Below are 26,645 nucleotides of genomic sequence, written 5' to 3' on the forward strand. Positions count from 1 at the left end.
TGTAAGCAGTGGCTAGAGTAGTCCTGACATCATGTAGAGTTCATCTATTTTCTTGTCTTGATAAATTTCAAGGTGATCCAAGAGGTGAGTTCCCTGTGTCTTCCTGCTGACAACTTCAACTCACTCACTCACTCACTGTGCGCCTACACAGCTAAGTAGCCTACTTTACATTCAGCCTACTTTACATTCAGTCTACTTTACATTCAGTCTAGCTTTTTCTCACAGCCTAATTCCGTAAGTTTAAAGTCATAATTGTGCATGTTTTTATGGCGAACATTTTGTGTTCCATGCAACTATTAGCGCCTATGTAAAGCTGTAGTTTGAGGGATGGCGCCGTGTTACCGATTCTTCCTAAGTTCTTCCACCTGTCCGATCTGGCTACTGAGACGAGTCGGGGCTGGTGAGTGAGTGAGTGAGTTGAGCCTCCAGCCTTCTCTGTGTTGAGATGCTATGTTATCAGTGAGGACAGTTTGGCATGTGTGATTTTAACAGCAACTTGACACTCATTCATCTATCTGTTCTTACATCTTCAAATTGTTTAGTTCTTAGCATGAAGACTTGGAAAATTCTCGCAACAATAGATCCTATATTTGCATATGCGAATTACATGAATGTATGTCTCTTAGATGTCAACAATTATAATTGGCAGAAAATAAACTTATTGACCAATTGAAGTTGATTTTGGGTCTTTAGTTATGAATTTTCTCTTATGCATGATTAGACATTTCTAACAATGTAGACGACTCTCACTTAGAATGTAGTAGGTTTCAGCACGAGTAGACAGTCATAGATATGTATGCATTTGTGTGAAGCCAGGCATGATCTATGCATGCAGGTAGACAAGTATAGCAAGTGTTCATTCAAGGGCAGTTGCAACATTTTTTTTTGCGCTTTTTTACAACAATCTCTTTCAGTTTCTCATTATGGTGTCACTGCTTCTGTCAATGCATTACTTTTATATACAGAGTTACTTCCCCCTTAATGTTGTATTAAATATGCCCCTATATTCAGTTCAATCTGACTTTGTCTAAGGTTGGCTACTAAAATGTTCCTCAACATTTGCTCGTCAACTAGAATTAATAAAGAAATATATGTTGCCAAGTTCATGACAGATGTTGGCTTATTGTGATGTATGTGGAGAGGTGTCTGATATCACATGATATTCTGTAAGTTAATTATACAACACCAAGAGTGTGACGATGATCAGTGACATGTAACAGGATTTATTACTGGGTCAAGTGACGATGATCAGTAACATGTTAAAGGATTTATTACTGGGTCAAGCGACCATGATCAGTGATATGTTACAGGATTTATTACTGGGTCAAGTGACAATGATCAGTGACATGTTACAGGATTTATTACTGGGTCAAGTGACGATGATCAGTGACATGTAACAGGATTTATTACTGGGTCAAGTGACGATGATCAGTGATATGTTACAGGATTTATTACTGGGTCAAGTGACGATGATCAGTAACATGTTAAAGGATTTATTACTGGGTCAAGCGACCATGATCAGTGATATGTTACAGGATTTATTACTGGGTCAAGTGACGATGATCAGTGACATGTTACAGGATTTATTACTGGGTCAAGTGACGATGATCAGTGATATGTTACAGGATTTATTACTGGGTCAAGTGACCATGATCAGTGACATGTTACAGGATTTATTACTGGGTCAAGTGACTTAAAATGAAAGGACAGTTGTGTGGTCAGTTTTGTTTACTGTTTGGGTCTAAATGTTAAGTTAAATCAGCAGATAACATAGGATCTAGTTAAAGTTGCTCATCAGAGGCAGGTGATACACAGTTATTCCCCAGCCCCTAGCCTCACCTTCATGTAAACGTGCAAAGAAATGGCAGCCCGCCCCAATCCCCCCTCGCCCCTACACAGTATCATATCACACAAACATGAAAGGGGGTTCCTCCACTCCTGTGTTGCTTTCCTTGTTGACTGTTTGTACATTGTCACCTGGGCGTGGCCATCACACCAATATGTAGACACCTTGTGTCCATCACACCAATATGTAGACACCTCGTGTCCATCACACCAATATGTAGACACCTCGTGTCCATCACACCAATATGTAGACACCTCGTGTCCATCACACCAATATGTAGACACCTCGTGTCCATCACACCAATATGTAGACACCTCGTGTCCATCACACCAATATGTAGACACCTCATGTAAATACTCATGCCTCTCAAGGACACTTCACAAGCACATCCTATGTCTATACCTCATGGCTCTCAAAGACAACTCACAAGCACATCTTATGTCTATACCTCATGGCTCTCAAAGACACCTCACAAGCACATCTTATGTCTATACCTCATGGCTCTCAAAGACATCTCACAAGCACATCTTATGTCTATACCTCATGGCTCTCAAAGACATCTCACAAGCACATCTTATGTCTATACCTCATGGCTCTCAAAGACATCTCACAAGCACATCTTATGTCTATACCTCATGGCTCTCAAAGACACCTCACAAGCACATCTTATGTCTATACCTCATGGCTCTCAAAGACATCTCACAAGCACATCTTATGTCTATACCTCATGGCTCTCAAAGACATCTCACAAGCACATCTTATGTCTATACCTCATGGCTCTCAAAGACACCTCACAAGCACATCTTATGTCTATACCTCATGGCTCTCAAAGACAACTCACAAGCACATCTTATGTCTATACCTCATGGCTCTCAAAGACAACTCACAAGCACATCTTCTGTCTATACCTCATGGCTCTCAAAGACAACTCACAAGCACATCTTATGTCTATACCTCATGGCTCTCAAAGACAACTCACAAGCACATCTTATGTCTATACCTCATGGCTCTCAAAGACAACTCACAAGCACATCTTATGTCTATACCTCATGGCTCTCAAAGACAACTCACAAGCACATCTTATGTCTATACCTCATGGCTCTCAAACACAACTCACAAGCACATCTTATGTCTATACCTCATGGCTCTCAAAGACAACTCACAAGCACATCTTATGTCTATACCTCATGGCTCTCAAAGACATCTCACAAGCACATCTTATGTTTATACCTCATGGCTCTCAAAGACACCTCACAAGCACATCTTATGTCTATACCTCATGGCTCTCAAAGACACCTCACAAGCACATCTTATGTTTATACCTCATGGCTCTCAAAGACACCTCACAAGCACATCTTATGTTTATACCTCATGGCTCTCAAAGACATCTCACAAGCACATCTTATGTCTATACCTCATGGCTCTCAAAGACACCTCACAAGCACATCTTATGTTTATACCTCATGGCTCTCAAAGACACCTCACAAGCACATCTTATGTTTATACCTCATGGCTCTCAAAGACACCTCACAAGCACATCTTATGTTTATACCTCATGGCTCTAAAAGACATCTCACAAGCACATCTTATGTCTATACCTCATGGCTCTCAAAGACATCTCACAAGCACATCTTATGTCTATACCTCATGGCTCTCAAAGACACCTCACAAGCACATCTTATGTTTATACCTCATGGCTCTCAAAGACACCTCACAAGCACATCTTATGTTTATACCTCATGGCTCTCAAAGACACCTCACAAGCACATCTTATGTCTATACCTCATGGCTCTCAAAGACACCTCACAAGCACATCTTATGTTTATACCTCATGGCTCTCAAAGACACCTCACAAGCACATCTTATGTCTATACCTCATGGCTCTCAAAGACATCTCACAAGCACATCCTATGTCTATACCTCATGGCTCTCAAAGACACCTCACAAGCACATCTTATGTCTATACCTCATGGCTCTCAAAGACATCTCACAAGCACATCTTATGTCTATACCTCATGGCTCTCAAAGACATCTCACAAGCACATCTTATGTCTATACCTCATGGCTCTCAAAGACATCTCACAAGCACATCCTATGTCTATACCTCATGGCTCTCAAAGACACCTCACAAGCACATCTTATGTCTATACCTCATGGCTCTCAAAGACACCTCACAAGCACATCTTATGTCTATACCTCATGGCTCTCAAAGACATCTCACAAGCACATCTTATGTCTATACCTCATGGCTCTCAAAGACATCTCACAAGCACATCTTATGTTTATACCTCATGGCTCTCAAAGACATCTCACAAGCACATCTTATGTTTATACCTCATGGCTCTCAAAGACATCTCACAAGCACATCCTATGTCTATACCTCATGGCTCTCAAAGACACCTCACAAGCACATCTTATGTCTATACCTCATGGCTCTCAAAGACACCTCACAAGCACATCTTATGTCTATACCTCATGGCTCTCAAAGACATCTCACAAGCACATCTTATGTCTATACCTCATGGCTCTCAAAGACATCTCACAAGCACATCTTATGTTTATACCTCATGGCTCTCAAAGACATCTCACAAGCACATCTTATGTTTATACCTCATGGCTCTCAAAGACATCTCACAAGCACATCCTATGTCTATACCTCATGGCTCTCAAAGACACCTCACAAGCACATCTTATGTCTATACCTCATGGCTCTCAAAGACATCTCACAAGCACATCTTATGTTTATACCTCATGGCTCTCAAAGACATCTCACAAGCACATCTTATGTTTATACCTCATGGCTCTCAAAGACATCTCACAAGCACATCTTATGTTTATACCTCATGGCTCTCAAAGACATCTCACAAGCACATCCTATGTCTATACCTCATGGCTCTCAAAGACATCTCACAAGCACATCTTATGTCTATACCTCATGGCTCTCAAAGACACCTCACAAGCACATCTTATGTTTATACCTCATGGCTCTCAAAGACACCTCACAAGCACATCTTATGTTTATACCTCATGGCTCTCAAAGACACCTCACAAGCACATCTTATGTGTATACCTCATGGCTCTCAAAGACATCTCACAAGCACATCTTTTGTCTATACCTCATGGCTCTCAAAGACACCTCACAAGCACATCTTATGTTTATACCTCATGGCTCTCAAAGACAACTCACAAGCACATCTTATGTCTATACCTCATGGCTCTCAAAGACATCTCACAAGCACATCTTATGTCTATACCTCATGGCTCTCAAAGACATCTCACAAGCACATCTTATGTCTATACCTCATGGCTCTCAAAGACATCTCACAAGCACATCTTATGTCTATACCTCATGGCTCTCAAAGACCGCCTCCGTGGTCTTGTGGTAGAGCGTCCGCCCGGAGAGCGGAAGGTCCAGGGTTCGATCCCGGGCCGCGTCATACAAAAAGACGTTAAAAGATTGTACTTGTTGTTACCCTGTCTGGCGCTCGGCATTAAGGGGCTAAAACAAGGACTGGTCGGCTCGGAGTCAGTATACTGTGTCTGAGTGAGGTATTCATGTTAAACTGCGGCATGGTATCTCAGTGAGCTAGCACTATAAATCGGCATCAGTCCGGACTAGTACAAGCAGCCACACACACACATACACGTGCATGCACGTCGCTATATAAGTGCAATAATCTTGGACGCGACGTTAAACCCAATTTCACCTCACCTCATGGCTCTCAAAGACACCTCACAAGCACATCTTATGTTTATACCTCATGGCTCTCAAAGACAACTCACAAGCACATCTTATGTTTATACCTCATGGCTCTCAAAGACACCTCACAAGCACATCTTATGTCTATACCTCATGGCTCTCAAAGACACCTCACAAGCACATCTTATGTTTATACCTCATGGCTCTCAAAGACAACTCACAAGCACATCTTATGTCTATACCTCATGGCTCTCAAAGACATCTCACAAGCACATCTTATGTCTATACCTCATGGCTCTCAAAGACATCTCACAAGCACATCTTATGTCTATACCTCATGGCTCTCAAAGACATCTCACAAGCACATCTTATGTCTATACCTCATGGCTCTCAAAGACACCTCACAAGCACATCTTATGTTTATACCTCATGGCTCTCAAAGACAACTCACAAGCACATCTTATGTCTATACCTCATGGCTCTCAAAGACATCTCACAAGCACATCTTATGTCTATACCTCATGGCTCTCAAAGACATCTCACAAGCACATCTTATGTCTATACCTCATGGCTCTCAAAGACATCTCACAAGCACATCTTATGTCTATACCTCATGGCTCTCAAAGACATCTCACAAGCACATCTTATGTCTATACCTCATGGCTCTCAAAGACATCTCACAAGCACATCTTATGTCTATACCTCATGGCTCTCAAAGACATCTCACAAGCACATCTTATGTCTATACCTCATGGCTCTCAAAGACACCTCACAAGCACATCTTATGTCTATACCTCATGGCTCTCAAAGACATCTCACAAGCACATCTTATGTCTATACCTCATGGCTCTCAAAGACAACTCACAAGCACATCTTATGTCTATACCTCATGGCTCTCAAAGACATCTCACAAGCACATCTTATGTCTATACCTGCTGCACACTCTCACTAGGCTCACCTGTAAGTGTTTCTTTTTGTAGCTAAGTGAACACAAGCAAACACACACAAACAATGAATGAGCTATTCTTGAAGATGTATTTGCAAATTCAAGAAATAGGCAAACTCTAAGCACACACAGTTGGCACGCTACACCGCGATTTGTGATTCAGTGCAGGGCTCTGTGATTCAGTGCAGTGATTCAATGCAGGGCTCTGTGATTCAGTGCAGGGTTCCCAGTGATTCAGTGCAGGGTTCCCAGTGATTCAGTGCAGGGTTCCCAGTGATTCAGTGCAAGGCTCTGTGATTCAGTGCCGGGCCCTGTGATTCAGTGCAGGGCTCTGTGATTCAGTGCAGGGTTCCCAGTGATTCAGTGCAGGGTTCCCAGTGATTCAGTGCAGGGCTCTGTGATTCAGTGCAGGGTTCCCAGTGATTCAGTGCAGGGTTCCCAGTGATTCAGTGCATGGTTCGCAGTGATTCAGTGCAGGGTTTGCACTGATTGCAGTGATTCAGTCCAGGGCTCTGTGATTCAGTGCAGGGTTCCCAGTGATTCAGTGCATGGTTCGCAGTGACTCAGTGCAGGGTTTGCACTGATTGCAGTGATTCAGTCCAGGGCTCTGTGATTCAGTGCAGGGTTCACAGTGATTCAGTGCAGGGTTCACAGTGATTCAGTGCAGGGTTCCCAGTGATTCAGTGCATGGTTTGCAGTGATTCAGTGCAGGGTTTGCGTCAGGAGAGGGGCTGCCTTAATTGACTGACTTCAGATGATGACTGAGATGATATTTCAACATAAACAAACTTGTTGAAAAAGGCAAAGAGTGACTGATGTTTGTAGTGTGTTTGGAAGGAACAGATTGCCGCTGCAGGGCCAGGGACCATGGCAACACAGAAACCTCATAATCCTCGTAAATAATATACCTTGGAATTCACTTTGTGCTTAAACATAAGTCATTGAAAGAAAGATTGAATCAGCTTGGCTGTGTACTGACTGTGTGTGCTGTGTGATCAGTTCACACACTATCTGTGGCCGACACTGAAGGAGGTGGAAGTTGTACAGACCCTGACAATAACTGCGGCAGGTTCTCTCAAGGCAGTTCTCACAAAAGTAGCTGGTCTGGACTTTGACGCGTTCTTGTCGTCCCTGTGCAGGTTTTGTGTGAGATTTTCTATGCCGATATAGTGCAAGATTCTCTATGCCAGTTTTGTGTAAGATTCTCTATGCCGGTTTTGTTTAAGATTCTCTTTGCAGATTTTATGTAAGATTCTCTATGCCAATATTGTGCAAGATTCTCTATGCAGATTCTGTGCCAGATTCTCTATGCAGATTTTGTGTAAGATTATAGGTGCCAATATTGTGTAAGATTCTCAATGCAGGTTTTGTGTAAGATTCTCTATGCAGGTTTTGTGTAAGATTCTCTGTGCGGATATTGTGTAAGATTCTCTGTGCCGATATTGTGTAAGATTCTCTGTGCCGATATTGTGTAAGATTCTCTATGCAGGTTTTGTGTAAGATTCTCTATGCAGGTTCTGTGTAAGATTCTCTATGCAGGTTTTGTGTAAGATTCTCTGTGCCGATATTGTGTAAGATTCTCTGTGCTGATATTGTGTAAGATTCTCTATGCAGATTTTGTGTAAGATTCTCCATACAGATATTGTGTAAGATGATCTATGTGTTAGATTCTCTATGTTTAAGATTCTCCATGCAGATATTGTGTAAGATTCTCCATGCAGATATTGTGTAAGATTCTCTATTCAGGTTCTGTGTAAGATTCTCTATGCAGGTTTTGTGTAAGATTCTCTATGCAGATTCTGTGTAAGATTCTCCATACAGATATTGTGTAAGATGATCTATGTGTTAGATTCTCTATGTTTAAGATTCTCCATGCAGATATTGTGTAAGATTCTCCATGCAGATATTGTGTAAGATTCTCTATGCAGGTTCTGTGTAAGATTCTCTATGCAGGTTTTGTGTAAGATTCTCTATGCAGATTCTGTGTAAGATTCTCTGTGTGGATATTGTGTAAGATTCTCTGTGCGGATATTGTGTAAGATTCTCTGTGCCGATATTGTGTAAGATTCTCTGTGCCGATATTGTGTAAGATTCTCTGTGCCCATATTGTGTAAGATTCTCTGTGTGGATATTGTGTAAGATTCTCTGTGCTGATATTATGTAAGATTCTTGTGCTGATATTGTGTAAGATTCTTCATGGCACTGTTTTCCACAAGTAACATCCAGCAGAAATTTACAGTCAAAGATGTATCCCTGCCTACAGCATGTAATAAGCATGTAATGTGTGGTATTTCTACAATCAGGATTAGAATGTATCAATATTTATCAAGTGGGGTTACATGGTAGATTCCTCCTCTCCTGTGACAGTGTTTATTGCTCAGTAAACAACACCAGGATATTATGACCAGTTGTCTTATGGCTCCTCCACTCCTGTGACAGTGTTTATTGCTCAGTAAACAACACCAGGATATTATGACCAGTTGTCTTATGGCTCCTCCTCTCCTGTGACAGTGTTTATTGCTCAGTAAACAACACCAGGAAATTATGACCAGTTGTCTCCTGGCTCCTCCTCTCCTGTGACAGTGTTTATTTCTCAGTAAACAACACCAGGATATTATGACCAGTTGTCTTATGGCTCCTCCTCTCCTGTGACAGTGTTTATTGCTCAGTAAACAACACCAGGGTATTATGACCAGTTGTCTCCTGGCTCCTCCTCTCCTGTGACAGTGTTTATTGCTCAGTAAACAACACCAGGGTATTATGACCAGTTGTCTCCTGGCTCCTCCTCTCCTGTGACAGTGTTTATTGCTCAGTAAACAACACCAGGGTATTATGACCAGTTGTCTCCTGGCTCCTCCTCTCCTGTGACAGTGTTTATTGCTCAGTAAACAACACCAGGATGTTATGAACAGTTGTCTTATGGCTCCTCCTCTCCTGTGACAGTGTTTATTGCTCAGTAAACAACACCAGGAAATTATGACCAGTAGTCTCCTGGCTCCTCCTCTCCTGTGACAGTGTTTATTGGTCAGTAAACAACACCAGGGTATTATGACCAGTTGTCTCCTGGTGTGCCAGCTCTGCTGGTCCTCCTGAGGTCTGTCCTCACTAGACCGCGATCTGCCCCCAGGTCGGCCAGTATCGATTTCCAGCAGTCAATGGAATACTCCATAATTGTGGATGTGGTGTTAAATCTTATAACCCACTCCGGCAGCACCAAGCAGGGTATGGTCTGTTTCAACATTCCTCCACTAGGCTGCTGCTTGTATTCTCCAACAGAAGTCAGTCACTCACATGCTGCAGTCCTTGTGTCATGCTGGTTGCCAGTGTTCATAGTAACAGTTCAGTCAAGTATAACTATGATAGCTGAGAACATGTTTGAGATTGTAAAAGGCTGGGGAGGTGCTACTTTGTTGCTGGCAGTGCTGCTATATTGCTGGTAGCGCTGCTATGTTGCTGGCAGTGCCACTATGTTGCTGGTACTGCAACTATGTTGCTGGTACTGCTGCTATGTTGCTGGCAGTGCCACTATGTTGCTAATAGTGATACTATGTTGCTGGTAGTGCTGCTATATTGCTGGTAGTGCCACTATGTTGCTGGTAGTGCCACTATGTTGCTGGTGCTTCCACTATGTTACTGGTATTGCTGCTATGTTGCTGGTAGTACTGCTACTATGTTGCTGGCAGTGCTACTATGTTGCTGGTACTGCTACTTTGTTGCCAGTAGTGCTGCTATGTTGCTTGCAGTGCCACTATGTTGCTGGTACTGCTGCAATGTTGCTGGTAGTGATACTATGTTGCTGGTAGTGCTGCTATGTTGCTAGTCTGCTACTATGTTGCTGGCAGTGCTGCTATGTTGCCAGTAGTACTGCTATGTTGCTGGTAGTGCTGCTATGTTGCTGGTAGTGCCACTATGTTGCTGGTAGTGCTGCTATGTTGCTGGTAGTGCCACTATGTTGCTGGTAGTGCTGCTATGTTGCTGGTAGTGCCACTATGTTGCTGGTAGTGCTGCTATGTTGCTGGTAGTGCTGCTATGTTGCTGGTAGTGCCACTATGTTGCTGGTAGTGCTGCTATGTTGCTGGTGGTACTGCTATGTTGCTGGTATTGCTGCTATGTTGCTGGTGCTGCTACTATGTTGCTGGCAGTGCTGCTATGTTGCTGGCAGTGCTACTATGTTGCTGGTATTGCTGGTACTGCTACTTTGTTGCCAGTAGTGCCGCTATGTTGCTTGCAGTGCCACTATGTTGCTGGTACTGCTGCAATGTTGCTGGTAGTGATACTATGTTGCTGGTAGTGCTGCTATGTTGCTAGTCTGCTACTATGTTGCTGGTATTGCTGCTATGTTGCCGGTAGTACTGCTATGTTGCTGGTAGTGCTGCTATGTTGCTGGTAGTGCCACTGTGTGTGGTGTGTTGGAGGTGCAGCTTGAGAGCATTTTTCTAATACAAACTATACATAATGTGGCAGGGATCTTAAATGAAGGAAATGTCACAGTTAATGAGGACTATGCTCAGTTTCAGATTGATGACACCTGGAAACACATCTCAGTATCGCCTGGAATGGGAGTAGTGGACATTTGTTACATTTCCATGTCTGGAGATTGTTACTTGTGTGTCCTGGCTTCAGAGACCCAAATGTGTGGCTTGTGTCAAGCATGGCCGGGTCTACTAAATTAAATATATAACATTAAATCTATAACATACATCACTCACAGATTTAACAAGATGAGTAGATGGTCATAGTCGATGTCCACACCTCAACACACACCTCAACACACAACCATCTTTTGCAACCATGTCAGTGGTCTCTACAAAGGGCCCGGACACACTTCAACAAACATCAATGTCAGGCTTCTGACTGGCTCATTCAGCATTCACCCTATAAAAGAAAGTTTACCGTAAAACTACTGAAATTTCATTGATCAAAATTTGAAATTGGAAACAGACTATATCCCATATGTGACACTCCCTTGGCAAAGTGTGAATGTCAGCAGATTGCCATGATGCTCGCTCTTCCTTAGCAGGAACCATTATAGATCCCACCGTCAATGACATCGGTGTGATCCTCCTTGCCCATTGTAGAGACACATTGTAGAGACACATTGTTGAGGCGCTTTGTTCATTGTCCCGTTTTCAAATCAGTTGACAATCAATAGCTGATTTGCTGTATCTCATATTATCATACTGAGTGTTAGATAGAACAAGAAAGTGGGTGACAATCTCAGTGTATGTGGCCACACTCTCCCTTAGTGATGGCTGAGACTATGATTGACACATGATTCCTATGTAACTGACCTGTGGTCAGAGAATGTTTACGTCACAAGCTCATCCTCTCACCTGTCACACAAGCTCCACCACACCACATCACACTCACCTCAGCTCCATACACCACCCAGCATCACCACACAAGCTCCTCACAGGGATAGCCCAAATGTGGACCTCTCTATACTATACACAGATCCTGTGTGCTAGGAGTGTGAGGTCCTGTATACTAGGTGTGTGAGTTCCCGTGTGCTAGGTGTGTGAGGTCCTGTATGCTAGGTGTGTGAGATCCTGTGTGCTAGGTGTGTGAGTTCCCGTGTGCTAGGTGTGTGAGGTCCTGTATGCTAGGTGTGTTAGTTCCTGTATACTAGGTGTGTGAGTTCCTGTGTGCTAGGTGTATGAGTTCCCGTGTGCTAGGTGTGTTAGTTCCTGTGTGTGAGTTCCTGGGTGCTAGGTGTGTGAGTTCCTGTGTGCTAGGTGTGTGAGGTCCTGTATGCTAGGTGTGTGAGTTCCCGTGTGCTAGGTGTGTTAGTTCCTGTGTGTGAGTTCCTGGGTGCTAGGTGTGTGAGTTCCTGGGTGCTAGGTGTGTGAGGTCCTGTATGCTAGGTGTGTTAGTTCCTGTATGCTAGGTGTGTGAGTTCCTGTGTGCTAGGTGTGTGAGTTCCCTGTGTGCTAGGTGTGTGAGGTCCTGTATGCTAGGTGTGTTAGTTCCTGTATGCTAGGTGTGTGAGTTCCTGGGTGCTAGGTGTGTGAGTTCCTGTGTGCTAGGTGTGTGAGGTCCTGTATGCTAGGTGTGTTAGTTCCTGTATGCTAGGTGTGTGAGTTCCTGTGTGCTAGGTGTGTGAGTTCCCTGTGTGCTAGGTGTGTGAGTTCCTGTATGCTAGGAGTGTGGGTTCCTGTGTGCTAGGTGTGTTAGTTCCTGTATGCTAGGTGTGTTAGTTCCTGTATGCTAGGTGTGTTAGTTCCTGTATGCTAGGTGTGTTAGTTCCTGTATGCTAGGTGTGTGAGTTCCCTGTGTGCTAGGTGTGTTAGTTCCTGTATGCTAGGAGTGTGGGTTCCTGTGTGCTAGGTGTGTTAGTTCCTGTATGCTAGGTGTGTTAGTTCCTGTATGCTAGGTGTGTGAGTTCCTGTATGCTAGGTGTGTTAGTTCCTGTATGCTAGGTGTGTGAGTTCCTGTATGCTAGGTGTGTTAGTTCCCGTGTGCTAGGTGTGTTAGTTTCTGTATACTAGGTGTGTTAGTTCCTGTATGCTAGGTGTGTTAGTTCCTATGTGTGAGTTCCTGTATGCTAGGAGTGTGAGGTCCTGTGTGCTAGGAGTGTGAGGTCTTGTATACTAGGTGTGTTAGTTCCTGTATGCTAGGTGTGTGAGTTCCCGTGTGCTAGGTGTGTTAGTTCCTGTGTGTGAGTTCCTGGGTGCTAGGAGTGTGAGGTCCTGTGTGCTAGGAGTGTGAGGTCCTGTATACTAGGTGTGTTAGTTCCTGTATGCTAGGTGTGTGAGTTCCCGTGTGCTAGGTGTGTTAGTTCCTGTGTGTGAGTTCCTGGGTGCTAGGTGTGTGAGTTCCTGTGTGCTAGGTGTGTGAGGTCCTGTATGCTAGGTGTGTTAGTTCCTGTATGCTAGGTGTGTGAGTTCCTGTGTGCTAGGTGTGTGAGTTCCCTGTATGCTAGGTGTGTGAGTTCCTGTGTGCTAGGTGTGTGAGTTCCCTGTGTGCTAGGAGTGTGAGGTCCTGTATGCTAGGTGTGTTAGTTCCTGTATGCTAGGTGTGTGAGATTCTGTGTGCTAGGTGTGTTAGTTCCCGTGTGCTAGATGTGTGAGTTCCTGTATGCTAGGTGTGTTAGTTCCTGTATGCTAGGTGTGTGAGGTCCTGTATGCTGAGTATGTGAGTTCCTGTGTGCTGGGTATGGGAGTTCCTGTGTGCTGGGTATGTGAGTTCCTGTGTGTTTTCATGTGGTTTTGGCTGTATCCTGCAGATAGTGATGTGAACTGGTTCATGTTTCGTCCTGTGACAGCTGTGCTTTGAGTTATCTGCCCACTACTGTGAGGGAAGCCAGACAGCTGGCCCTGTGAGTGATGTGTAGCCAACATCGATGCTGTCACTGTCAATCACAACATGTAATGTACACCATGGATAGGCCTGGCCCACCTACTTCAACAACACCAACTACACCATCACCAACTGCACCAACCTGCCTAGCAACACTGACCACACCAACAACTCACAGCTAATGTGCCCCTCCTCCCAGCTAATGCCTCCCTCTCTCTCTCTCTCTCTCTCTCTCTCTCTCTCTCTCTCTCTCTCTCTCTCTCTCTCTCTCTCTCTCAAACTCTCTTTATCTCTCAAACTCTATCTCTCTCTCTCTCTCTCAAACTCTCTCTCTCTCTCTCTCTCTCTTTCTCTCTCTCTCAAGCTCACACTCAACGCAACAGCTAAGTTCATGTATAAGTGTAGCACTGAACTGAACATGTGAAGAATGTTTAAATAGTTGCCTATTGACAATGTAATGTCCCGTATCACCCTTCTCCCTGAGCCGATGATGTGCAACTTGGTGATATTCTGGCTGGTGAAAATATGTTGCTTTTTGCATTATCAGTCTCTGTGCAGTCTTTATTTTGTCACGATATATCTCACCTGAGCTGGAACAAATACCCAGTCAATACAATGTACACATTTAACACAAGTATACTTATTGACTACTTAGATGTTTTTTTAATTCTGCAGTTAGTTTGCTTCAGCACTAACGTGTTGTGATGTGGTGACCTACCTAATGTTGATACACTAAACCAGCTACTCACATGTACTGAGATGCTGCCATTGTTTAGGCACTGGCACATGTTACTGAGTTAGTCAAGCTTGTCTGTCTCTTGCAGACAATATGGTAACTATCTTGCTGTTGTATTTCTCTCTCTCTGATGGCACCTTTACATAGAAGTTTATAATGAATATTTGTTGTAAACTCACTCACTCTTCTGTGTGACAAAAAAGTTGTTTGCTGACATGGTGTTGTTAGCTCACCCGGTGTTGTTGGCTCACCTGGTGTTATTAGCTCACCTGGTGTTGTTAGCTCACCTGGTGACTGCATTGTTGTTAGCTCAATTATCTTCTCTCAATGCAAGGGATAGCATCGTTGATAGATCAACTGGAACAAAATATTAACAATTATGTAAACAGTTCCCACAGTTGGTTATCTTCATATCTCAGTATGAAAATATTTAGCAAAAAGAAAGCAAATGGGGGACTACATTCATATATGCAAACATGGTGTGGAGTTTTGGACCAGGTAAGTACAGCAAGGTGAGCTCTGACAGCCCCTTCACAATACCAGCCCCTCCACAATACCATCCCCTCCACAATACCAGCCCTTCCACAATACCAGCTCCTCACAATACCAGTCCCTCCACAATACCATCCCCTCCACAATACCAGCCCCTCCACAATACCAGCTCCTCACAATACTAGCCCTTCCACAATACCAGCCCCTCCACAATACCATCCCCTCCACAATACCAGCCCTTCCACAATACCAGCTCCTCACAATACCAGTCCCTCCACAATACCATCCCCTCCACAATACCATCCCCTCCACAATACCAATCCCCAACAATACCATCCCCTCCACAATACCAGCTCCTCACAATAACAGTCCCTCCACAATACAGCCCCTCCACAATACCATCCCCTCCACAATACCAGCTCCTCACAATACCAGCCCTTCCACAATACCAGCCCTTCCACAATACCAGCCCCTCCACAATACCATCCCCTCCACAATACCAGCTCCTCACAATACCAGCCCTTCCACAATACCAGCCCTTCCACAATACCAGCCCCTCCACAATACCATACCCTCCACAATACCAGCTCCTCACAATACCAGCCCTTCCACAATACCAGCCCCTCCACAATACCAGTTCCTCCACAATACAGCCCCTCCACAAGACCTGCCCCTCCACGATACAGCCCCTTGACAATACCAGCTCCTCCACAAGACCTGCCCCTCTAAAGTACCAGTCCCTCCATAATACAGCCCCTCACAATACCATCCCCTCGAAAATAAGCCCTTCCCCAATACCAGCCCTTCCACAATACTAGCCCCTCCACAATACCAGCCCTTTCACAATACCAGCCCCTTGAAAATACAGCCCCTCCCAATACCAGCCTCTCCACAATACCACCCTTCCACAATACCAACCATCCCTTCCACAACACCAGCCCCTCCGCAATACAGCACCTCCACAATACCAGCCCCTCTACAGTAGCAGTCCCTCAAAAATACAGCCCCTCCCAATACCAGCCCCTCCACAATAACACACACACCCACTCCCCACTCCCACAATAACACCCTCTCAACAATACCAACCATAACCACAATACCAGTCCCTCCACATTACAACCCCTCTACAGTACCAGTCCCTCCACAATACAGCCCCTCCACAATAACAGTCCCTCCATGATACAGCCCCACCACAAGACCTGCCCCTCCATGATACAGCCCCTTGACAATACCAGCCCCTCCACAAGACCTGCCCCGCCACAATACCAGCACCTCCACAATACAGCACCTCCACAATACCAGCTTCTCCACACTACCAGTCCCTCAATTATACAGCCCCTCACAATACAAGCCCCTGCCAATACCAACCCCTCTACAATAACACCCCCTCCCACCCCCACAGTAACACCCTTTCCACAATACCAACCATCCCTTCCACAACACCAGCCCCTCCGCAATACCAGTCCCTCCACAATACAGCCCCTCACCAGCCCCTCCACAATACCAGTCCCTCTGCAATACAGCCCCTCCACAAGACCTGTCCCTCCACAATACCAGTCCCTCCACGTTACAGCCCCTCAACAATAACAGTCCCTCCATGATGCAGCCCCACCACAAGACCTGCCCCTCCACGATACAGCTCCTTGACAATACCAGCCCCTCCACAAGACCTGTCCCTCCACAATACCAGTCCCTCTGCAATACAGCCCCTCCACAATACCAGTCCCTCCACGTTACAGCCCCTCCACGATACAGCTCCTTGACAATACCAGCCCCTCCACAATACAGACGCTCCACAATACAGCCCCTCCACAATACCAGCCCCTCCACAAGACCTGCCCCTCCACAATACCAGCCCCTCTACACTACCAGTCCCTCCACAATACAGACGCTCCACAATACCAATCTCTCCAGGTTACAGCCCCACCACAAGACCTGCCCCTCCACGATACAGCTCCTTGACAATACCAGCCCCTCCACAAGACCTGCCCCTCCACAATACCAGCCCCTCCACAATACCAGCCCCTCTACACTACAAGTCCCTCCACAATACAGACGCTCCACAATACCAGTCCCTCCAGGTTACAGCCCCTCTACAGTACCAGTCCCTCCAAAATACAGCCCCTTGAAAATACAGCCCCTCCCCAATACCAGTCCTTCCACAATAACACACACACCCCTCTCCGCAATACCAGTCCCAATACAAGCCCCTCCACAATACTAGCACACACACCCACACACAATACCAGCCCCTTTATGATACCAGTCCCTCCACAATAACACACACACCCCTCTCCGCAATACCAGTCCCAATACCAGCCTCAATACCAGCCCCAATACCAGCCCCTCCACAATACTAACACACACACCCACACACAATACCAGCCCCTTTATGATACCAGTCCCTCCACAATACAGCCCCTCCACAATACCTGCCCCTCCCTAATACCACCCCTTTTACAATACCAGCCCCTCTATAATACCAGCCCCTTTACAATACCAACACTTCCATAATACCAGCCCCTCCACAATACCAGCCCCATTACCACCCCCTCCACAATACCACTCCCTCCGCAATACCAGCTCCTCCACAGCCTCCACCACACACACGCACACGTACATGTACACAAGCACCAACGAGCAGCTGGAGACTTCTAAACCCAGTTTAGTCAAGGACCAACCTGTAGGTCCCGTGACCAAATCATGGAAACAAAGGTTTGAAAGTGTTTTTGAGTTTCCTGATGTATACTGAACAATTTTGACTTGGGCTGCCCGGTTGAAAATCCCGGGCATTTTGGGGAAGGGTCAATAAAGGTCAAACAGAGGTCAAAATTCAAAATTGTGTCGATATGCATATCAAATTACTCGTCCAGTCATAAGGAACCTAGAAATATATAGTTTGTTATACTTCAGACCTTAAATGGGGGAGCTATGGCCAAAAACGTTGAAAGGTCAACTCACTTTTGGCAGTCGGTGAAATTCACAAACACAGTTAACATTGTCCGATAGTCATGATTTTAGTGTCTAATAATATATTTTCTGACATGACAAATTCAACCAAGCAACTTTTAAAAGTAAAAAGGGTTACCTTGGCCTTGAAAATCGAAAATGGTTGCCATGCTTCAGCAAAGTCATTGGAAACAGGATCCTTGGCCAATAACGCAGCATATTTCAGAATCCATTGTCCAGAAATGCTTACTTGCCAATACGGTATTCACAGCCAGCACTGCCTCAACATCTGAGTGATGCCAGAGCAAACTGCTCTGTAGAATCAGACACAGATTCTAGATTCAAGTGATTGTGACAGTGATTCCGACTGTGCATCTGATCGGTATGACACAGAGTAGGATGATGAACTGTGCACTAAAGTAAGGTTAGAAAAGCATTACTGGACAATGGATTCTGAAATATGCTGCGTTATTGGCCAAGGATCCTGTGACTTTGCTGAAGCATTACAATTCTTCATGCAGCCAACCATTTTCGATTTTCAAGGTCAAGGTAACCCTTTTTACTTTTAAAAGTTGCTTGGTTGAATTTGTCATGTCAGAAAACATATTATTAGACACTAAAATCATGACTATCGGACAATGTTAACTGTGTTTGTGAATTTCACCGACTGCCAAAAGTGCGTTGACCTTTCAACGTTTTTGGCCATAGCTACCCCATTTAAGGTCTGAAGTATAACAAACTATATATTTCTAGGTTTCTTATGACTGGACGAGTAGTTTTATATGCATATCGACACAATTTTGAATTTTGACCCCTGTGTGACCTTTGTTGACCCTTCCCCAAAATGCCCGGGATTTTCAACCGGGCAGCCCAAGTCAAAATTGTTCAGTATACATCAGGAAACTCAAAAACACTTTCAAACCTTTGTTTCCATGATTTGGTCACGGGACCTACAGGTTGGTCTTCTAGTAGTTGTGATTAAATACCAACAGTTTGAACAAAGGAGAGGCTCATCTCTGTTGTGGTTCCATGTATGGCGTGTTCCCTGTGGGAAGCTGGGTAACTGTTTCTTATTATTTGAATATGTTCTTTTGCAACATTGCTCATAAAAATAATTATAAAATGAAATTTTGAAAACCAAGGTAGGATTTTGTTTTGGGGCAAATTGATGGAGACAATCCATGGCTGTAGGATTATGAACCATTTTGGTTATTGTGGAGGGAGTGTGTCGCCTGTGTCGCCCATGAGGCAGGGCTGTGTCGCCATGAGGCGGGGCTGTGGCGAGGTGGGACTCACTCACTCACCCTGGTTTGTCCCCAGCTGGAGGGTGGGGTCACAGAGGGACGCATCATTGTCGACTACGTGGCCATCAAGGAGGACGAGATCTCCGTATTCCGCGGCGAGCTGGTGCAGATCCTGGCCACCAATCCCACCAACATGTTCCTGGTGCACCGGGCCGCCAACCACAACTCCCCCGCCGCGGAGGGCTGGATCCCGGGACACATCCTCGGGCCCAAGGACATGGACGGCAGTCTCAAGTAAGTCACATGCCTGTCATTGCTACAGCTCAAAGTGAGTTTTTATTTGTTGTTTGTTTGTTTGTTGTTGTTCACCACCGCACTTAGCAATATTCCAGTTTTATGACGGCAGCCTGTAAATAATCGAGTCTTGACCACACTATCCAGTGATTGACATCATACGCATCAATCCACACAATTGGGATAGGATGACATGCATCAACCAAGTCAGCGAGCCTGGTCACCCGATCCCGTTAGTCACACATAACAACAAGCATAGTCCCCTTTTATAGCAAGCATGGGTTGCTGGAGACCTATTCTATTATTTGTACCTCACTTATTATCTTGTTCAAATCCATGTGATTTTTTTTGTGATTTTTCTTTTCAAAATATTTAAGGTAAGAATTTAAAGCAGAACTTTTAAAATCTTATTCTTAGCAACCACAGGACACAGGGCTTAAACATTTTGTTATTCCCCCCGACAAAATGTCGGGGGTATATAGTTATACCAAGATTCCGTCCGTCCGTCTGTCCGAAAACATTGTCTGCGCGATTTCTCTTAAACTATTCAGGGGATTCATCTCAAACTTAGTACATATAATCTGTGTCATATGGATGGGTGCAGTCAAAAGAAAAAATTGTTTTTATGAATTTTCCATTTTTTTATGAATTTTTCAAACCCTAACGCCGTCTGAAAACTTTATCGCGATTTCTCTTAAACTATTCAGGGGATTCATCTCAAACTTAGTACATATAATCTGTGTCATATGGATGGGTGCAGTCAAAAGAAAAAAATTGTTTTTATTAATTTTCCATTTTTTTATGAATTTTTCAAACCCTAACCAGGGTTTCCCCTGACGCAGAATTCTTGCGTATATGACTCTCAATTAAGGAAAAATACGTCCAGAAATCAATGACTGACGCAATTTCAAAATATTTATGTTGTTGTTTACCAGCTTTGGAATGAAAATATTACAACTACTCACCTGAACTTAATTTAAAAACATTTTCCAAAGACAATATAAGCAAACGTCTTAAAATGTACGTCTAGTTTTTAATTAATCGTCGTTTTTAGAAGTTACATAACTTCACATAACACCACTGCCACGGGCTAATTTGCATAGCCTGTCACATGACCAGACTTTTCTCTCGTTTTAAAACAAACGCTAAAATCAGAACAGCCGGGGGCTTTATATATTGTTTTGCATAATTATATAGATATGCTACTAAAACTGTGCGACTGTGAGGTACACGACAAAATATATTTATTCATCAAAGTGAACGTAACTCTCACACTCCGTGTGGCTTCGATGACAGCACGTGATGTAAACAAAGGAAAACTACGCAAATGGACAAGGTTTTTCACGTTTCGGCATATTTTCTCACTAAAAGTTAACCATGACATATGTTTATCTAGATGTGTAGACTCGTAAAAAATGAAACAAAAGAAAATATTATAATTGTTGCGGTGAATAATGTGATTTGGTGCGGTCACAGTATGTGGTTAAGCGGAACCTATGGAACGGGGTAAACAGAAGTTGTAAGTATCGGAGGGACACATGTTTTTGACGAAATTTAGGTAAACATTATTGAATGAAATTTTAGATAAAATTAATAAAATAGATGACAAACATAAGGTCAGATATACAGAGAACACATTTTTATTACCAGATAGTGTAACAACAGGATTAACTTGGGTAATTCAATTCGGATTTGTTATGCTATTTCCGATGACGGATCATAACAGACTGAAATGAGACTGAAGAAAAGTCTGTGCGTATTATACACGAGAGATATTTTTTTCAGGATTTAATTGCCCATAATTAGGGTTGCGTATTATACACGAGTGTGTATTATACACGAATAAATATGGTATATACGAAATGTAAAGCTTTGGGCGTGTTTGTTGTTGCTAATAAACTGTATTCAACCAGAAAATATTACAAGTGTTCACAATCCTTCAGTTCAACTTCACTGTTGATAGATAATACAAGATAACTAGATAAAAGATGTAAATGAGTTAGTGGTATTAAATTATAATCTGACATGAAATGTATTTTAATATCCATCCATGATTAAAAATTATGTCTCACAGTTGAGACTGATGTTATTTATTCATCCTGTATTAGTGTCACTGTAAATTGTTTCATGAGCTGTGAAGTAATTAAAGATTGTGGAAAATAAAACAAACAAACTTTGTTTTTCATTCATATATCCTTTATTTCTCTGAAGTACAATCAGCTCAGAACATTAATTAGCACTTGTTTACTAAAACTAAAGACATATAATATTTAAAAGATACTTAACTTTAAGTGTAACATTAACAGTGAACACTTTAAATTTCATTAAACATACAATAAAACATTTGACTCTCAAAAAATATTTTTGACTCATTCAAGTCAAATTCAATTCAAGGTGACTCTCAGATATTGGAGTCTAGGGGGAACCCTGCCTAATCCTATCCTAGCTATTTAATTTGTAACTACTGACACACTAGGCGGGTCGGGGGTATTAGTGAGCCACGCTCACTTTTGCACTTGTTTGAGATTCAAATCATTCAAGGTGTCATTACTTGCACTATACATCAGTGTCATAAATAATGTTGCAAAATTATTTTTTTCTGTCTTCTTCCTTGAATCTTTTGCACCAATTAGTTCCTCACTTTAGATATTTGTACTAAATTTGTATAAAGCCGAGTGACAAATCCGGGTTAGAATAAGTCTTCAGCAACCCATGCTTGTTGTGAGAGGCCACTAACAGGATCAGGTGTGTCATTGTATCCCAATAGCATATCATTAACAAGTTGGCATCATATAGCTGGAATATTACTGAGTGTTGCATTAAACAACAAACGAAAACAAAATAAACTTGCTTCCTAAGTCAGGTGAGCTACATAGCCTAGTGGCTCTATTTTTTTTCAATACTTCTTGGCTTTGCAAAAGTTTAAGTTGAATTAAAGAACATATTGTCCAGAGTGTTTCTTGCGATGTCTTGCACCCAATCATTTTAATATGATCCTAAACATCAACCTGGTTTCAATCTCTGATTGCATAGATAATTGTTTAAGGTACACCCACTAATACATGACAAGTATAATCTGACTGAAGTATATCTCCTTGATGCTGCACCTGAGTTTTGCTGCTGTTCTGGTACTGAGGACTGAAAGATCCACCCGATAAATGTTTTTATTGCCCAGCTGACTGATATAAGTTGTTGTTATTTTCTTCAGAAAACACTCGTGGCAGATGTTCAAACTGAAGAAGCCAAGTTTTCGGCCTGATAAGTGCGCTGATGGGATGAGCAGCCTTGAGAGGAAGGCCAAGTCACTCGGGCGGGATGGAAAGCCCAAGGTCAAGGTAGTGGTTCATTTTTAGCAGTATTGCAGATGATAGTCTTATCAAATACTTTCATTCTTTCACCTTATTCTGTGTGTGGAGAAATATAACTCATATCATTGCTTGTGTGGTAACATGGTTCAGGTGTCAGGCCTGTGTGTTCAGGTGAGGATGTGTCCACCTTGTGTGTTCAGGTGAGGATGTGTCCACCTTGTGTGTTCAGGTGAGGATGTGTTAGGCTTGTGTGTTCAGGTGATGATGTGTCAGGCTTGTGTGTTCAGGTGAGGATGTGTCCACCTTGTGTGTTCAGGTGATGATGTGTCCTCCTTGTGTGTTCAGGTGAGGATGTGTTAGGCTTGTGTGTTCAGGTGATGATGTGTCCTCCTTGTGTGTTCAGGTGATGATGTGTCCTCCTTGTGTGTTCAGGTGAGGATGTGTCCACCTTGTGTGTTCAGGTGATGATGTGTCCTCCTTGTGTGTTCAGGTGATGATGTGTCCACCTTGTGTGTTCAGGTGATGATGTGTCCTCCTTGTGTGTTCAGGTGATGATGTGTTCGCCCACTTTGTGTGTTCAGGTGATGATGTGTCCACCTTGTGTGTTCAGGTGATGATGTGTCCTCCTTGTGTGTTCAGGTGAGGATGTGTCAGGCTTGTGTGTTCAGGTGACGATGTGTTCACCTTGTGTGTTCAGGTGATGATGTGTCCACCTTGTGTGTTCAGGTGAGGATGTGTCAGGCTTGTGTGTTCAGGTGAGGATGTGTCCACCTTGTGTGTTCAGGTGATGATGTGTCCACCTTGTGTGTTCAGGTGATGATGTGTCCTCCTTGTATGTTCAGGTGATGATATGTCCACCTTGTGTGTTCAGGTGATGATGTGTTCACCTTGTGTGTTCAGGTGATGATGTGTCCTCCTTGTGTGTTCAGGTGAGGATGTGTCAGGCTTGTGTGTTCAGGTGACGATGTGTTCACCTTGTGTGTTCAGGTGATGATGTGTCCACCTTGTGTGTTCAGGTGAGGATGTGTCAGGCTTGTATGTTCAGGTGATGATATGTCCACCTTGTGTGTTCAGGTGATGATGTGTTCACCTTGTGTGTTCAGGTGATGATGTGTCCTCCTTGTGTGTTCAGGTGAGGATGTGTCAGGCTTGTGTGTTCAGGTGATGATGTGTTCGCCCACTTTGTGTGTTCAGGTGATGAGTCCAGGGGACTTCAACTACGAGGTCCCCCCAATCGTCCAGCAGCCCCTGACCAGTGTCACAGTCCAAGCGGGTGATACAGCCATCCTCACATGTAAGATATGTGGCCGACCTCGCCCCAACATCAGCTGGCGCTTCAACGACGCCACCACCATCCTCCCAGGTCCACGAATACTGCTGCTGTACAATGAAGAGGGTGTGGCTACTCTGCAGGTAAGACTGACAAGTGCGGGGGAATCCCTGGATGCTGCTGCAACCTATGCATCATTTAAGCAAAAGTCTCGTATATAGCATATATTGGCTGCTGAGTAAAGGGTCATTATTTGCAGCCACTATAAGGCCACGAAGGTTGACTTTCTAAAGAAAATACACAATCCAATGTATCTATGCAGTTGGAGGTTCAGATGGAATCTACGGAAATTGGACACACAAAACTTTTGTGAAAGATAATGATAGAACCATTGAGTTGAAGAACGTGATATGGCAATTCAAAACATACACACTCAAATTCGATCCTCACAATCAGTGAAACATTTGCAACTGCTTATGGAGTTTGTCATAACATAACTGTTATATATATTATCCAATAGCATGAGGTGGTTCGATGAACAAATTAACCTCAACAAACGATACAGATGACTATCCCGTGTGGTGTATTAAGATATAATGCTTGACCTTGACCTTCTTGCAGATCACTCAGGTGTCCTTGTCTGATGCGGGAGAGTACGCCTGCTTCGCAAGTAGCGAGATTGGCTCCATCGTGACCCGCGCCAACCTCACAGTACTAGGTGGGAAATACTTGGTCCTAAGACCTTCCTGCTCATATCACACGACACCAAGTCTCATGTCAGATTAGGATGTGTCTGGTCTCATCTTAACAGGGATGTTTGGTCTCATATCACACAGGGATGTCTGGTCTCATATCACACAGGGATGTCTGGTCTCATATCACACAGGGATGTGTCTCATATCACACAGGGATGTCTGGTCTCATATCACACAGGGATGTCTGGTCTCATATCACACAGGGATGTGTCTCATAGCACACAGGGATGTCTGGTCTCATATCACACAGGGATGTGTCTCATATCACACAGGGATGTCTGGTCTCATATCACACAGGGATGTCTGGTCTCATATCACACAGGGATGTGTCTCATAGCACACAGGGATGTCTGGTCTCATATCACACAGGGATGTCTGGTCTCATATCACACAGGGATGTGTCTCATATCACACAGGGATGTCTGGTCTCATATCGCACAGGAATGTGTCTCATATCACACAGGGATGTCTTGTCTCATATCACACAGGGATGTGTCTGGTCTCATATCACATAGGGATGTCTGGTCTCATCTAAACAGGGATGTCTGGTCTCATATCACACAGGGATAGACCGCCTCCGTGGTCTAGTGGTAGAGCGTCCGCCCAGAGAGCGGAAGGTCCGGGGTTCGATCCCCGACCGTGTCATACCAAAAGACGTTAAAACATGGTACTTGTTGTTACCCTGTCTGGCGCTCGGCATTAAGGGGTTAAAACAAGGACTGGTCGGCTCGGAGTCAGTATACTGTGTCTGAGTGGGGTATTCATGTTAAACTGCAGCATGGTATCTCAGTGAGCTAGCACTATAATTCGGCATCGGTCCAAAACTAGTATAAGCAGCCACACAAACACACACATGTACATGCACGTCGCTATATATGTGCAATAATCTTGGATGCGACTTTAAACCCCATTTCACCTCACCTCACACAGGGGTGTGTCTGGTCTCGTATCACATAGGGATGTCTGGTCTCATATCACACAGGGATGTCTGGTCTCATATCACACAGAGATGTCTGGTCTCATACACAGAGATGTCTGGTCTCCTATCACACAGGGATATCTGGTCTCATATCACATAGGCATGTGTCTGGTCTCATATCACACGGGGTTGTGTATTGTCATATCACTCAGGCATATACAATCTACAAGTGATCACCTTCCTAATATACAATCCATAGATGATCACCCATGCTATACATGATCCACATGTGATCCTTGCAACCTTGTCTGTTTAAATGTGTGTGTATTCCTGCACCATCTCCAATCTGTTATGATATACGCCCTTGATCCATTCACTGTCACAGCTTCTTTTGTAGGCTGTTTGGAATACTAGGATGAATATCAAGAAAGGTCCAATGAAATTACTCTCTGGAGTGAGAAAAAGTCTGCGCCAGCTTAGAGACTGGAGAGATGGAGGTGTGGGGATTAAGCTGTGGTGGTAATGGGTCCAGAGTATTTATCCTAATAGAATGGGGACATGGTACGCGGGATGATCCGGTCCTGTCTATGTTGGTTTGTTCCCAATGTTCTCCTGTTGGCAGATCGGCCTGGGGCCCCGGGGCAGCCTGTGATCCGCAACCAGGTGGGGACGGCTGTGCACCTGGAGTGGTCACCGCCTCCAAACTCTCACTGTGGACAAATTCAGGGCTACACCGTGGAGTTCAGGGAGAAAGGTCAGGATACATGGACAACTTAACATTGTCATTAGATCTAGGAGGGATGGATGAAGTTAGACATGAAGCATTATAGCTGAGTTCATAATACTTGGAGGTTTCTTGGGTTGACAGATCCACAGCTGGATTTAGT

At 43.9% G+C, this 26,645-nt stretch overlaps 2 protein-coding genes across 4 annotated transcripts in view; both read left to right on the forward strand.

Moving 5' to 3' along the window:
* Nucleotides 1-26,645, forward strand: part of LOC125380867 (triple functional domain protein-like) — a 90,753-nt gene that overhangs the window by 51,628 nt on the left and 12,480 nt on the right. For all 3 annotated transcript variants that reach the window (XM_048396610.1, XM_048396611.1, XM_048396612.1), the window contains 5 exons: nt 19,289-19,506; nt 22,715-22,841; nt 24,009-24,227; nt 24,706-24,802; nt 26,381-26,512. In XM_048396610.1, the coding sequence (XP_048252567.1) occupies nt 19,289-19,506; nt 22,715-22,841; nt 24,009-24,227; nt 24,706-24,802; nt 26,381-26,512 (793 nt within the window). The remainder of the gene's footprint in view (nt 1-19,288; nt 19,507-22,714; nt 22,842-24,008; nt 24,228-24,705; nt 24,803-26,380; nt 26,513-26,645) is intronic.
* LOC125380868 lies at nt 337-10,193 on the forward strand. Its single transcript, XM_048396613.1, has 2 exons — nt 337-2,358; nt 5,577-10,193. The coding sequence occupies exons 1-2, from the start codon at nt 2,298-2,300 to the stop codon at nt 6,524-6,526; spliced, it is 1,011 nt and encodes a 336-aa protein (XP_048252570.1). The 5' UTR covers nt 337-2,297; the 3' UTR covers nt 6,527-10,193.

This window comes from Haliotis rufescens, unplaced genomic scaffold (genome assembly GCF_023055435.1).
Source record: "Haliotis rufescens isolate VD_foot unplaced genomic scaffold, xgHalRufe1.0.p SCAF_159, whole genome shotgun sequence".
NCBI lineage: Eukaryota > Metazoa > Mollusca > Gastropoda > Lepetellida > Haliotidae > Haliotis > Haliotis rufescens.

Bases quoted from the DNA above. Each gene is read 5' to 3' on its own strand.
- LOC125380868 (XM_048396613.1), top strand. From the start codon at position 2,298: ATGGCTCTCAAAGACACCTCACAAGCACATCTTATGTCTATACCTCAT. The intron at 2,359-5,576 runs ATCTCACAAGCA...GCTCTCAAAGAC, and splicing joins ACCTCATGGCTCTCAAAGAC to ACCTCACAAGCACATCTTAT.